This window comes from Ochotona curzoniae, unplaced genomic scaffold (assembly GCF_017591425.1).
Source record: "Ochotona curzoniae isolate NIBS_2020 unplaced genomic scaffold, NIBS_Ocur_1.0 contig_2210, whole genome shotgun sequence".
In the NCBI taxonomy this organism is placed as follows: domain Eukaryota; kingdom Metazoa; phylum Chordata; class Mammalia; order Lagomorpha; family Ochotonidae; genus Ochotona; species Ochotona curzoniae.
The window spans coordinates 23,244,537-23,258,507 of NW_024465369.1; the positions used below are offsets into that span (position 1 = coordinate 23,244,537).

Below are 13,971 nucleotides of genomic sequence, written 5' to 3' on the forward strand. Positions count from 1 at the left end.
ACTCTATGAGATCAAGATTAGAACACTCTATGAGATCAAGATCATTTTATATATATTGAAGATGAATAAATTGATAAGTATTATATATTCACCATTTTATAAGAGATTCCTACAAGGACATATATGCAAAAGTCAGTATTTTCTTCATGAAACAGTCTTGCATTATCTCTGGGGTTCAGGCAAGTGTTTTACAGAGAGGGCTTGGCACTGGCTTCCTGGCTTACCTGTGTTTTCATTGGATGAAGGTACGCAGCGTGGAGGCACACTGCCCTTCAGCAAAGACGTCCTCAGGACAGAGTTGTGTCTGTTGTGTGACTGACTGTGTCCCCCCCCAAATGAAAGCTGACTGACAAGAATGTTCTAGAGAAAGAGGCTAAGGGAAGGAACAGCTTACAAAAAGAAGACAGGATGGCTTCTTTGAGTGTAGAGTAGACCAGGTCTGCATTGGCTCTAATTCCAAAATGGTGGGAAGCCAACTTGAGGCTTATGAGCAACTTGAATATTAAAACTACCTTTTGGCTGAGGAATGGGCTTTCTCCCAAGTTATGAGCATTCTGCAACTGGAAGGAATTATGCAGGCACAGAGTGACCATGGGAATGTGCTGGAAGGAATTTCTGCCCTGGGTGGGAGGTATCACAAGACCTTTTAGATTTCTTCCAGTGTAAACTTAATTGAATTTCTAATTCCACAGAGTTAAACATTGTGTAAAATTTCCAGGATGGTTACAGATAACTGAATGCCTGTTTCCTTAAATGTACAATTAAGGGGCTAGATTGGAATTTTTAAAACAATCACTGGGATTCCTCTTTTTACAAACAAAGTTGAACATGACCTCCTATTACATACAAAGCAACACTCCCAAGTTTGGTAGAGGAGCTGACTTGAGGAAGACAAGACTTCAAATGGCAAAATCGTGATCACTTTGGTTCTAGTTTTATAAGATGAGGATGTTGTGTGACACAAATACAAAACTAAATGTGTGTATGTATTTTCTTCCACAACTAATGGTTAGCTGGTTTTAGGCTTATAACAAATACTAGAATTTTAGACAAGTATTGGGGAAACTCACCCCTAGGAAGTTATTACTGGGAGATGGAATATTCAACTGTAATTTTTTAAAAATTAACAAGTACTTACCGATTAAATTTTGAATGTAAAAGCTCATTCACAAAATTCTCTTCCTCAACATGGGCAAAGCTTGCAAGATGAGCTCCAAATTCTTCACAAAATGCTTCAGCTTCTCTCCATGATCTTTTCATCAGGACCTTTTCACTATGAAATACCTGCAGAATTAAAGATTCAACATAAGAGAAGTTTAATTCCTCTGAAGAATTAAATATTTGTCATTTTTTAATTAATACCTTGATTTGGTGAGAGGAAGTAACATTTATTGAGCGAGGATGTGTCTAGTCATGATAAACTATATGCTCATTTTACCTTTGTAATGCATTCATGAGTGTATGCTGAGAACTTCTTCCCCCTAAATCTCTTGTGTCTGCCAAATACTGGCTTTTCAACAAACATACATCTTGAGATGAGGAAAATCAAGCCAAGAGAGGTTACAAATTTTAGGTCTTATAGCTAACACACGGCAGAGCTAGGATTAGATCCAAGATTCCTTGCTTACAGAATCTATGAACTTCCATCCCACCAGTGTGCATTCTGATCAATTAGAATTAGCTGAGCGATCATAGATCTGACTGATCCATGGCAGGGAATGAGAAATGAGACTTAGGACTTAGGACATGTCTCTCTGTAAATCCTGAGGTCTTAGCTGAGCTTGCAAATGTGCTCTGCATAGATTCTCTGCTGTTTCTCAGTTGTTCTCATGGTCACAGGAAGCAGACAGTTGAATGGAAGATCTGCTTTTGGCTTTCAGAAGGCATGAGGGACTGAACAGAACTCCTGATCTTGGGTTTCTGTACATCTCTCTATTTGAACTCCTCAGTATTAAGCCAGCATCTCTGAAGCCAGGCAGGTACACCCTGCAGGCAGCCTTCACAAGCTTTGATTGGCTGAGACTAGAATGCATAGCTTTCTGAATCCTCTGGACCACAACACAGCCTTTCCATCTTTTAAATTATGTGTAAAAGCTCACCTCCTCTGGGAACCTCATCCAGAATCTCTCTAAATTCATAAATCCTATTGCTGTGTGCATCAAGCACACCATGCATTTGTTGACACATCAGGATGACATATTGCAGAAAAAACACTGCACCAGGAGTCCCAAGATCAGGACTTTATTCCAATGTCGTTAACAAATAATTGCGATCTTGAGCAAATCACTTAATCTAACTAACCTCAGTTAATGCGTTTCTAAGGTCTTACTGCTCCGTGAGGTCACTTTTGGACCTGTTACTGTGTAAATTTAGTGTAGGATTCTCCATAGGTGCCCTGAAATGGAGCGCATTCACAGGTGCTCACATCCTCTGTGAGGTGGCATCCTGGCAGGTGTTGAAGTTTGTCCTGACCCTGCTCTGCATGTACCTAGTGCTTTCTCTCAGAACAGCTGAGTCTCTTTAAAATGAACCAAGACAAAACCACCATACAAAACCACATCCTGTTTCAAACAGTATGTTTTTGATAAGATTGCAGAAACTTGCATAAACTTATGTTCTGAAGCTGGTTCACAAACAGACATGTTTTCAAATAATTTTATAAAATGCACACACACACATACACACACATTAACCAATTGAATGAGCCGGTTTGATATTCAGCTTTCTGACAATTTATAAAATCTAACTTTTGTGGTTGAATTGTATTGTTTTATAAGGAAAATTTATTTATAGCTTTGGCTTGGACATCACAGGGAGTCCTATAATCTCAATATCTACTGAGTGTCTTCCTCCTGGGTGAATTGGAATAATCTAGCTTTTCTTTTTCTTGCTTGCAATTCTTGGGGAGAATGCATGGAAAATGAAACATCTTGGCCCAGTATGATAGCCTAGTGGCTAAATCCTTGCCTTGCTTGCATGTGCTGAGATCCCGTATGGATGCTGGCTTGTGTCCCTGCTATTTTGTTCCCTTTCAGCTTTCTGCTTGTGGCCTGGGAGAGCAGTGGAGGATGGCCCAAAGTCTTGGGACCCTGCACTCATGTGGGAAATACAGAAGAAGCTGCTGGCTCCTGACTTTGGATAAGCTTATCTATGGCCATTGTGGCCACTTAGGGAGTGAACTGTGAGTGAAGGATCTTTCTGTCTCTCCTCTCTGTAGAGCTGCCTTTCCAAAATAAATAAATACATCTTACAAAATAGGAACGTCCTGAGACTGGAGAGTCTGTTTCCTTTTTCCTCCTAGAGTGGGATGTGCCACCACACTTGAACTTGGTAACCCAAGGGGTTTCTGAGTAATCCAGAGCTTTCAGCCTCTTGGACTGAGGTACACATGGAGCCTAGAATGAGAGACTCCATCTGCTCCAGGCAACTTTCCTGGGTTTTTGGGGACTGGCTCCCTGAGGACCTTGGTTTTTCTGTTTCTTCCTATAGCCCATAACCAAATGACAATGTTGTCCTGTCTGACTTGTGTGAGAGCTGTAACTACTCTCATACTGTGGCAGATGAGATGGAACCAAAACTTCAGGCAGAAACAGGAATCTTTGAAGGAATTGGTTAAGAATTTAAGAGGCACCACCCCAGGGTTTGATAAGCAGTACATTGGGCTGTACTTGTGTTTGGTGTTTCTGTTTAGCAGATATCAGTAGCCATGGGGAGACCTTTACTATCACCAGGGATATGCCAATTTTTGACTCACACGTTATTTGGAAGAAGTGAAAGGACTGAGTAGGCAACAAATATTAATTAAGCATCTACTATGTGCCAGACACTGTTTTGCAAAAAAAGGTGCTAGGATAAGGGAACTTGGAATATAACAGTTAGTAAATAAGACTAGTGCTGTTGAGGATGCCTAAGTAACCCTAGTGTTACCTTGAAGCAACTGGCCAGACCAGGCCGTGACTCCCAATCCATAAAGCAGGGGTGAAAGGGCCATCTTTCTTCATGTTTGTTTTTCTTCCAAGTTTTCACTGGCTGCTTGCACAGAGACATGGCCTTAAAGTGTCTACAGTCCTTTACTTCCCAGTGTCCAGCTGGATTCTTTCCTCGAATGGCCACACAACCACCACTATATTCTGAAAACAAAACACAAACACTCCAACTGCTGGCCAACTGTACTCAGAGGCAGTTCACTCATAGTCATTTCTTAATGAAACATCCAGGCAAGAACAATGGAGATGAAAAGGGATGCCTTATTGGTATGATTATCTCATTTCTCTTCATTTTCTGAGAAAAGGATAGAAGATGGAAATGTATAAAAAGAGTCTGTGACCCTGGAATTTGGATGTTGTTTATGCTCAGATGGCAAATGATGGAAATTCAGGTGCTGTCCCCACACCAAACCAAAGCTTCCTCTACAACTCCACGCTAGACTTCCAAGTCCCATTGTGAAAAACCAGCAATGAAAAGTGCAGAGTGTTCATCCACTGACAGCCACATTCAATGAGGAATATTCAGTGGGGAGGGGAAACGAGAGAGAAAGGGAGAGAGAGAAAGAGAGACAGAGAAGAATTAAAAGACAAGCAAAAGTACAGTTTTTTTTCCCAGCATCTTTATAATTTATCTGAAATATTGGGGAAGGTGATAGATTGTTTAATAATGGGAAGATTCCATTCTTTTGTGTTTGTTTGTATGTTTTGGAACATTGAGTACATTTTTACATAAAAATAACTAATGAATTGAGTTAAGATCCTCAAGTTTGTCAGTGAGTTAAGATCCTCAAGTTTGTCAGTCAAATCTGTGTGACTCATAAGATGGTATAAAAACACACTCCAAATTTCAGTGAAGCACAGTAGGAAACAGCCCTCTGTAGACAACAGAAAAAAAATATGGAGAAAAGAATGCATTTATGTCTTGAATCCAGGATGGTTATTCCATTAGGTAATCCAACATTTGGCAACAACAAAAAATTATACTTCTTCAATGCATCTAGCCAGTGTCTGTAGAGGACAAAGTAAACAAAATCAGAAACAACTCTCAAATCGCCAGTCGTCAACAAGGAAGCCCATCAGTAAGGCTGATTTGGAAGAGCAGGATGGTCTGTACAAAGGCCATCAGATGGCTCCATTAGTCCAGAACAGCTAATTATTGCTACAGATGGAAGGTTGGAGGCGAGTAAGGGCTGGGGGAAGTTTGCAGTATGCAGTTGCTTTTGCTGTGAATGGAGTGTTGCAAGCTTATATAGAACATGTGAATGCATCTCACAACCTAGCTTAGTCATGAACGAAAGAGGAAATGATGCCATCTCTGTGAAATGGAATTAAACTGTGCAAATCCACATGGAAGTCCAACGTGTCCTATGATCATGGAGATGTTCCATTTGGAAGAGGAAGCAAAACATGTACTCCCTCAAGTCCCCTGTCCTTTTTTTGAGCTGCCATATTTGGATCTCCTACTAGTGCACAGCCCAGGTGGGAACTCTGCAGGGTTCTAGGCCAAGTTCAAATATCTAGTAAATTGAACGTAGAGCAGGTTAATGAATCACAGTAAGCCTTGTCTAAAATATGGGGCTACTAATTCCCTATTCACATACATTTCATGATGATCAAATGAAATGATGTATAGAAAAGCACTCTATAAGACATAAAGAGCTTAAAGAAATACCCTGAAGAAGTTGCTATGATTCTTATTACAGCCATTTTCATTACAAGAATGAGGACTTTGTGGCCTGAGTTCTGCCCGCCTGCATGTTCCCCAATTTTTTTTAAAAGCTTGAATCAGCAAGTTTAAGATGTAATATGCTTTTTTTTATTGGTCTTGCAGTTTATTTCACTTTCTCACATCAGACAGTGATTAACTAGCCTTGGTTTTTGACACTATAGATATTCAACTCATCTTCATTAGTGAAGAAGGAGATGTTTGTGAATGACTAGGAAGATGAAAAGTGCTGCAAGAGTGTTATTGGTATTCTAGCGTGGTTAACTTAATGAAACATTTGACCCAAATTTTACAATCCCAGCCCCAAAGAAGCAGTAAAGTGGTGTGATAAAGGAAGGCCAGGCTAAGAGACATATAAACTGAATTTATAAGCCTATGTCATGGGGAAGCTTGCAGAGCCAAACACAAGGGCCATGTGTTTTCCTCCCAGGGAAATTGCTCTTGCATTTGACAACTCACTGCCCATTGGAGAAGAAAACCTATCAGCTTTTTCTCAGTGGCAAATTTCACAGTTCACCAAATTCTCCTTGCCATCTTACCTCTAGTCCTCTTCACTGTTTGCCTCAAAGTTGAATGGGAAAACTTTCTGTCAACTGAGAAATTTTAATTCAGCATGTTAATCTCTTCCATTCAATGACAAAGCTATCTAATCATTACTAATGGGCTGAGTTGGGCAAGCCTCCACCTTTTACCTTTCTGGCAAAATACCTAAACACAAACCAAACACTACGGTCCACCTGCGGCCTCAGAGTGGAGGAATCCACACAGGGCCCTCAGTGCTTCTGGAAAATGATTTTTTGCCCCATTCCTTGCCACAGCCCTCTCACATCCACATCTCACATCTACCTTCCCCAGCCCCTGTTGTCTTCTTCCTTTTCTGCTTTCCCACAGAAAGAAAAACAACCCTTCAGGCAGGGAAGGTGAGCATTCATGAAGCACTGTGTGTCTGCTTTGCCCTTTGCTAGGTGCTTCGTAATAATCTTTGCCCTGTTTCACAGTATAGGCTCTTCAAGGCAGGTACTGGTATCTGAGTTTCGCACAGGAACCAACTGAGGCATGAAGGTTTGGTGACTTCCTCAGGGACACACAGTTAGCGGGCTTTGAGCCAGGATTTGCAGTCAGATTTCTGTGAGATATGACATCAAAGCCCAGAGCAGAAGGACTTTCAATAAAGCAACACTTTAGTGAATGAATGAACTTCCCTCAGATGATGCTCCTCCTTCTCCATGGGGCTCTCTGTCATTCCCCTGGTCATGTCTCTTGCCCTCATGTGATAACTGATTTCCCTTGAAGATCTGTCATATTTTTCTCTTGGATGGTAGCCACCTATATGATTAGGAAAAGATGAGGAAATGTCCAAGAGTTCCTCAGAAACAGGACTGGGTTTTTCTCCGTTTGGATAGTGGCTCATCTCGGAATTCCAACGAGCCTTAAAATGGATGGGCCGTTCTAGTTCTGTTTGCTGACTTTAAAGACTTGTTATCCCTCACTATGTGTAGGATATTTCTGAGAAAACAAATCTGAGTGAGCGCATGCTCTAGTGATTAAGATGCCTATGCCCCACATCTGAGTGCCAGAATCAGTGCCTGTTTCCTATCTCCTGACTTCAGTTTCCTATTAATGCAGGTTCTGGGAGAGGGAAGTGAGAGCCAAAGTAGTTGATAACCTGATAGTTGTGTGGGACTTGGATTGAGTTCCTGGATTCAGATCTGGATATTGTGGGCATATGGGAAGCAAACCAACAGTTGGGAATTCTCTCTCTCTGTTTTTATTGCTATCTCTCTGTGCTTATTCTCAAGTTAAAAAAAAAAAACAAGATTAAAAACAAATAGGATTTGCTGTAGTGGAATCTGATTTTCCTTGCCAGTGGTAGATTCCCACTGAATTGGAACATTTTGGGACAAATGTGTCCTGGAATCATCCCACGGGAGTGAAGTAACTACCTTCTATAGAGGAATCAGATCTAGAACTTTTGTCACAATGTCTTAGACAATGATGGCTATCAACTGGAGATCCCAAATATTTCTTTTTAGACACATACAGAGCTCTAATATGACCGGGAGTGACATTTTTGAATGTCATGACAAGTATGGACTTAATTGTTTCTTTTCCCACAGAATAGTGTCCATTTACATCAAATCTTTAATCTAAGTACAACTCACATTTTAGTTTTCATATATGTGAAGCTAACTTACTCTCCTTCCCTTTAACTGGTGGCAATAGTTAACATGGATCAAAATAGTTTTTTTTTCCTGTTTCATCTGAAGTTTTACTTTTCTTAAAACACCAAGGGCCAGAGTCCCTTTTATTGCTCCTTTTAACAGAAATAGTAGAATTCCAGGGTGTTTGGAGAAATTTGGGTGTGAAAGAAAGGATATGCATATAAAAACTCAGAAAGTATTACACACATACACACACACACACACACACACACACACACACACACACACTCCAAAATGCCTTAGATAGAAACAATAACAAACCTACAAGGAACACTGAATGCCCTAAACATGATACTGAAGTGATGCCACCTCCCACCAAAGGACCCGAGGGTCCTCCATGGAGTGCAAGTCTCTACAGCTAGAGAACATTGTCACAGTTTGTCCCACTCGAGGGCACCAACATAGTCAAGCACTACTGGTATCCTTAAAGGGACCAAGGAAGTAGTCCTCGAAGTGATCCCCATCAAAAGGTGGGGTAATTTTAGCATTAAAAAAAGTAACTGCAGTGAGCTAAAATATACCCAAAGTATCTAACATCCTTAATTCCTATAATGTTAAACTGAAGCTTTAATTATTTGCAGTTAAAGAATGAAACTGGGTGGGGGGAGCATTAATTCTGAAAACTAGCAAAAAGAAAGACTTCATATTTTCTATTGTTTTTCCAGTAAAAATCATGCTACAGGGTAACTAAAACACGATTTGAGGGAAATTGCTTATTTGTAGAAATATAAATGAAGCTGTAGAGCTCTGAATAAAGAAGCACCAAATGCATCAGTGGGCCCAGGCAAGGAGCATCAGAGGCTGCTCTCCAATACTACAGGCTAGAGAAAACAGACGTGTGCTTCCAGGCAGAACACAAAATTACCTAAGACATCTTCCTCTAAAAGAATTATAATCTGAATTGGATCAGGCCCTGGACTGTTTTTTTAAAGTATCAATTTTGTGGAAAATAAAAAGCGTGAAGTAATATATTAAAAAATGTGATGGGAACATAATCAATAAAACCTAGACTTTAGGAATAATTAGCAATATTTATTGATATGAGCCATTTGCATCAACAAATACATTTTAGGAAAAAAAATAAAAGATGAGGGTAGGGTAGCAATTACAGTGGACTTTAGGAGATAGCTGAATCAGTTGCAATATGGGAACCTTATCTGCATCTTGATTCAAACAATATGGAAAAGTATATAGCATGATATTTGTTAAATGCTTAAAAATTTAAGCATTAAAGATTTGATGCTTTACATTTATAGTTAATTTAAGATGTGATAATTGTAAGCATTTAAAAAATTCACCTTTTAGAATTAATATTGAAATACTTTTGGATGAAAGATTATATTGTTTGGGATTTGCTATTTGAAAAAAATATAGGAAGAGGGCAGGAATATAAGCCAAATAAGATGACCATGGTCTGATAATTGTCAATACTTGCTGATGTGTTTGTTCACAGTACTTTCTTAAAATATTTGATCAAAATAATATGAAGTTGAAAAAAAATGGCAGAATTGCTGTTGCACCACAAACTGAAAGTTTTTGCAGTGATGACATAAGGACAGGTGACATAAGGCAGGCTTCCTGTTCAAAGGTCAATTCAAACGTCAGCCTACGCCAGATTAAGATTCTGACATGGGGACCAAGCTAATGGATTCTTCCATGACAGGCAGGGAAGAAAATATGATTTAGGGTGGTGCTTCTGCAAGCTGCAATTTAAAAGAAAAAGGGAAACACGGGAGCTTTTATATTGCCATTTTCTTCAAAAAAGATTTACATTTTCATCTTATTCAGAGACAATTTACTCAGTGTCAATCAGCATGAGCAGCCAAACTGAGCATCACGGCATTATTTTTGCTTCAGGGAAAAGAGAAGAAAAGTGGTGCCACTCCAATAAATTACAGCAGAGACTTATGAATGACAAGGAGCTCTGCTTCAGTTCCTGATTTTAGACATCTAAATATGCCCCAAGGAAGTTACAGTAAAATCCAAGGATTTTGTCTATGCCAAATGTATTAATTTATTTTGACAAGTATAGACATTCCTAACCAAATTCCAGACTCTACAGAAATCATACCTGAGCTTTTTATTTTTATGCAGTATAGTGTGACACAGAACTTTCCTACATTCTGCATTTTAATAACATTCACAGACTTGTAAGAAAAGCAGATTGTTCTCGAGTGAATTGTAATGTTTGTTGTTTAAAGCTATGTGAAGTCTCCAGTTTCTATACAGACTTTTCAAACTGATGCTTATACATAGGAAATTGAATTTGTCGTTGCTTCACCTTGCATGCATCATTAACAAGTTCAATGTTTTAAACAAAATGGATAAGCTAAAAATTTTAGAGTGGTTTTAGGTTAACAGCAAATTTGTGTGAAAGTACAGAGTATCTAATACCACCTCCTGCCCAGTCTTCCTCAGCACAGACATCCCACGCTACAGTGGTGCGTTTGTTAAAACTCATGGACATATCAAAACAACACAGCCATCCACAGTCCCACTCAGCCACTCATCCCTCATATCATTCCTGTCATTCATTTCATTTATACAGAAAAGCAAATGTGTAATGTGTGTACAGATACATGAATACATTATTTAAAAATGAAAGATTTTGCTTTACGTATTTGTTCTCTGATGCTCTTTATATAACTGTCAGTTTCTATATCACATGCCTTCTATGAAGAATATCTTGTAGCATTTCTAATAAGGCACATCTACCAGCAACGCATTCCCTCAATTTTTGTTTGTCTGGTACAATCCTCATTCCTGCCTCCTCTTCTCTCCACAAGACACACTTTTCAAGGTTAATGTCATAGAGTGTAGTACAATTCTAGGTTGATGCTACACTTTTCTCAATACTTGGAGTATTTCATGCCAGCCCCTTCTCATCTGGAGCATTTCCAGGAAGTTATGGGTGAATCCCATTTTTCTTCTCCTTCTCGTATTGTCATTACATGTTTTTACAACTTTGGTTGTCTCAGTTCTTGGATTTTTCCATTCTGTTTGTTTCAGTCCCTGTTTTATTTACCTTTAAGTTTCAGACGTTTCTGTTAATACATCCTCAGACATAGAGGTTCTTCTTTCAGTTGTGTCTAGCTTACCACAGGCCCCACAAAAGCATTCTTCACTTCTGCCATTGTTATTTTTGGATCTTCAGGGGTACTCTTGGATTTTTATTAGAATCTCCATATTTCTGCTTCTGCATATTGCTTATGTTTATTTCTTGTGTCGTATTTCTGCTTACATTTCTTCAATTGTCTACTTTTTCATTAAGCCTTTGAATATATTAATCATAGTTTTTAAAAAAGATGATTCCATGAGAGTTTACACATGCCTGTCATATCCAACAGTGGCTCTGCTGTTTGTTCTTCAAACAGTGAATTTTGTGCATTTAGCATGCCACTTAATATTTAGTTGGAAGGTGAACATGAATGGCAGGTATAGCAGTTAAGTCACTACTTGGAATACCTGCACCCCATGTAGAAGTGCCTGGATTCAGTCCTCACTCTACTCCCTGATCTAGCTTCCTGCTAAAGTGCAACCTAGGAGTCAGTGGATGATGGCTCAAATGGTTGGATCCATGTTACCCATTTGGGAGACCCATACTGAATTCTCAGCTCCTAGATTTGTCCTGGCCTAACCCTGACAGTTGAATGCATTTGGGGAAATGAACTGGTGGATGGAAGCTCTCTTTCTATTCTTCTGTTTCTCTTTGTGTGCATTTCAAGTAAATACCTAAAGTCCTTTAAGAACCACATAGAAGGGTCTGGGAAGAAAAAACCAGTAGTCCACAAGTCCTTACTAAACACTTGCAAGGGGTAGCGGAAGTGAGTGGTTTGCCATTCTGGGGCAGGTTTCAGGTGGTAGAGTGCAGGGGAGGTGAGTGGTCTGCCCTTCTGGGGCTGGTCTCAGGTGGTAGGGTGCAGGGGAGGTGAGTGGTCTACCCTTCTGGGGCAGGTCTTGAGCATCTGTCACCCTGGCCTCTGACCCTCTCCACTGAATGGGACAGCATGGCAGAGTTAGAACTGAGTGTTTCCCTTCCTTAAGACAGGTTCATCTCTGCTGAAACCCCAAATGGTGAGACTCTTTTGAGAACAGAATGCTCAACTATATTTCACAGTGGACCCTTCCCCTAGTTCTCTGCTGGAAGCATTAGAGGGTTTTTCTATGGTATTTACTGTGAGAAACTGGTAGAGCTTCTGAAGGCAGAGCCACGGCAGTGGGATTCTTATTCCACCTGGTGTTTTGACTCTCACACTCTACCACACTGAGTCTCCAGGAACTCACCGATGGCAGTGCAGACTGTCCTTGTGTACCCTGGCTGCTGGAGACATTTCTGCTCCTGTAGGTTGTGATTTTCTGATTCTGCCCTCTGTCTCTCTAAGATTGAGGCAGTGGTTTGCCCTATGACCTTGCTTCTCTGATGGATCTCAGCTTGTTGATTTCTCAGCTTGTTCTGCTTTTTCTTTTAACCTCTTGTTAGAATGATGTGGCAACTTCTAAGCCTCTTCCATGATGACCTGGGAGTAGAAGCCTTCAAAAAGTCCAAGCTTTTCAACTACGGAGTCCACAGAACAAATGTTAACTTGACCCTCCTTGATCTCTCTTTCTTTTAACTTCTGGAGGTCTAAAGACCTTTTTAAGTACATAAAACTGGTTCCTGAGTGATGAGGAAATATTTGGTTGTAGGCAACAATGCAGCGCTCCTTTAAGGTGCTGTAGTTTCCCAGAGTGCTCCACAGGTGGCACAGCACAGGGTATGTATTACAAAGAACATAGGTGAGGAATCCTACTAGGCTAGCAACGGCATTACTGGTTGCTATAGGCAAAATGCTGCCTACTCTTTCTTTGCAATAAGAGAAGAAGAAATACATATAGAGAGAGTAAGTAGTTTGTTTAAACTCACACAGTTGGGATTTCAACTTGAATCTGACTTGATAATCATGAAGTACTCAATGTGTATGTCCTGATGAAAATGCAGAAAATCATCATGTTCAATATAGACAAAAATGTGGGAAAACTGGCACTCTCAGGTTTTGTTAGATAAGGATGTAAGCTGATAATGCTTTAGGGATATTTCTACTTTCAGGCTACTGTTCTGCATACCTACCTGCAAATAAATCCATGAATATAAGGATTTTTGTTGTGCCAATTTAGTAGCAGAAAAGAAAATGAATCTAACCCCAAATCTATCAGTTGGGACCATGGCAAAACAAATAATAAATTATGTATTCTATGAAATTCACTGTAGCTGTTTAAAATGTTGGTTAAAGGGGTCAGCGATGTGACTGGTTAAGCCTTTACCATATTGGGTGCTGGCATTCCACATGGGCATCAGCTCAAGATCTGACTGCTCTACTTTGGATCCAGCTCCCTGCTTACCTGGGAAAGCAGAGGAGGATAACTCAAGTACTTGGGCCCCTGTACGCACATGGGAGATCCAGAAGAAGCTCCTGGTTTTAGCCTGGCCCACCCATGGTCATTGTGCACCCATTTGGGGAGAGACATTGAAGATGGGGGATGGAAGACTCCTCTCTCGCTTTGTCCTTCCTCTGTAACTCTGTCTTTCAAATAAATACAATGTATCTTTCAAAAAATGTGGATAAATATTGGGCCTGTTCAACAGACTAATCCTCCACCTGCAGTGCTAGTTTGAGTTCAGCTACTCCACTTCCAACCCAGATCCTTGCTAATGCATTGGAACAGCAACAAAAGATGGCAAAAGTCCTTGGGCTCCTGCACCTATGTTGGAGACACAGGAGAAGCTCCTGACTCCTGCCTTTGAATCAGCCCATCTCTGGTGGTTGCAGCCATTTGAGGGGTAAAGCAGTTGATGGAAGATATTTCTCTCCCCGTCTTTCTCTGTAAATCTGCCTTTCAAATAGAAATGAAAAGATCTTTTAAAATGTTGATTTATATTTAATTTGGATTGTTAAGTGAGACAATATGCATATGCAGTCTCAAATGAATTTTAAAGTCCTATGTGTATGTGTGGATGTAACTGCACAAACACTAGGGTCACACTAGACAGTTGCTAATG

General features: G+C 40.0%; 1 protein-coding gene across 1 annotated transcript in view; it reads right to left on the reverse strand.

Annotated features, from left to right (window-relative positions):
* The window catches only part of PLA2R1 (phospholipase A2 receptor 1), a 103,367-nt gene that overhangs the window by 31,727 nt on the left and 57,669 nt on the right, over positions 1 to 13,971 (reverse strand). Inside the window, exons 12-13 of the mRNA XM_040971996.1 lie at positions 3,928 to 4,130; positions 1,139 to 1,284 (exon numbers count right to left, since the gene is read on the reverse strand). Coding sequence (XP_040827930.1) covers positions 1,139 to 1,284; positions 3,928 to 4,130 — 349 coding nt within the window. The remainder of the gene's footprint in view (positions 1 to 1,138; positions 1,285 to 3,927; positions 4,131 to 13,971) is intronic.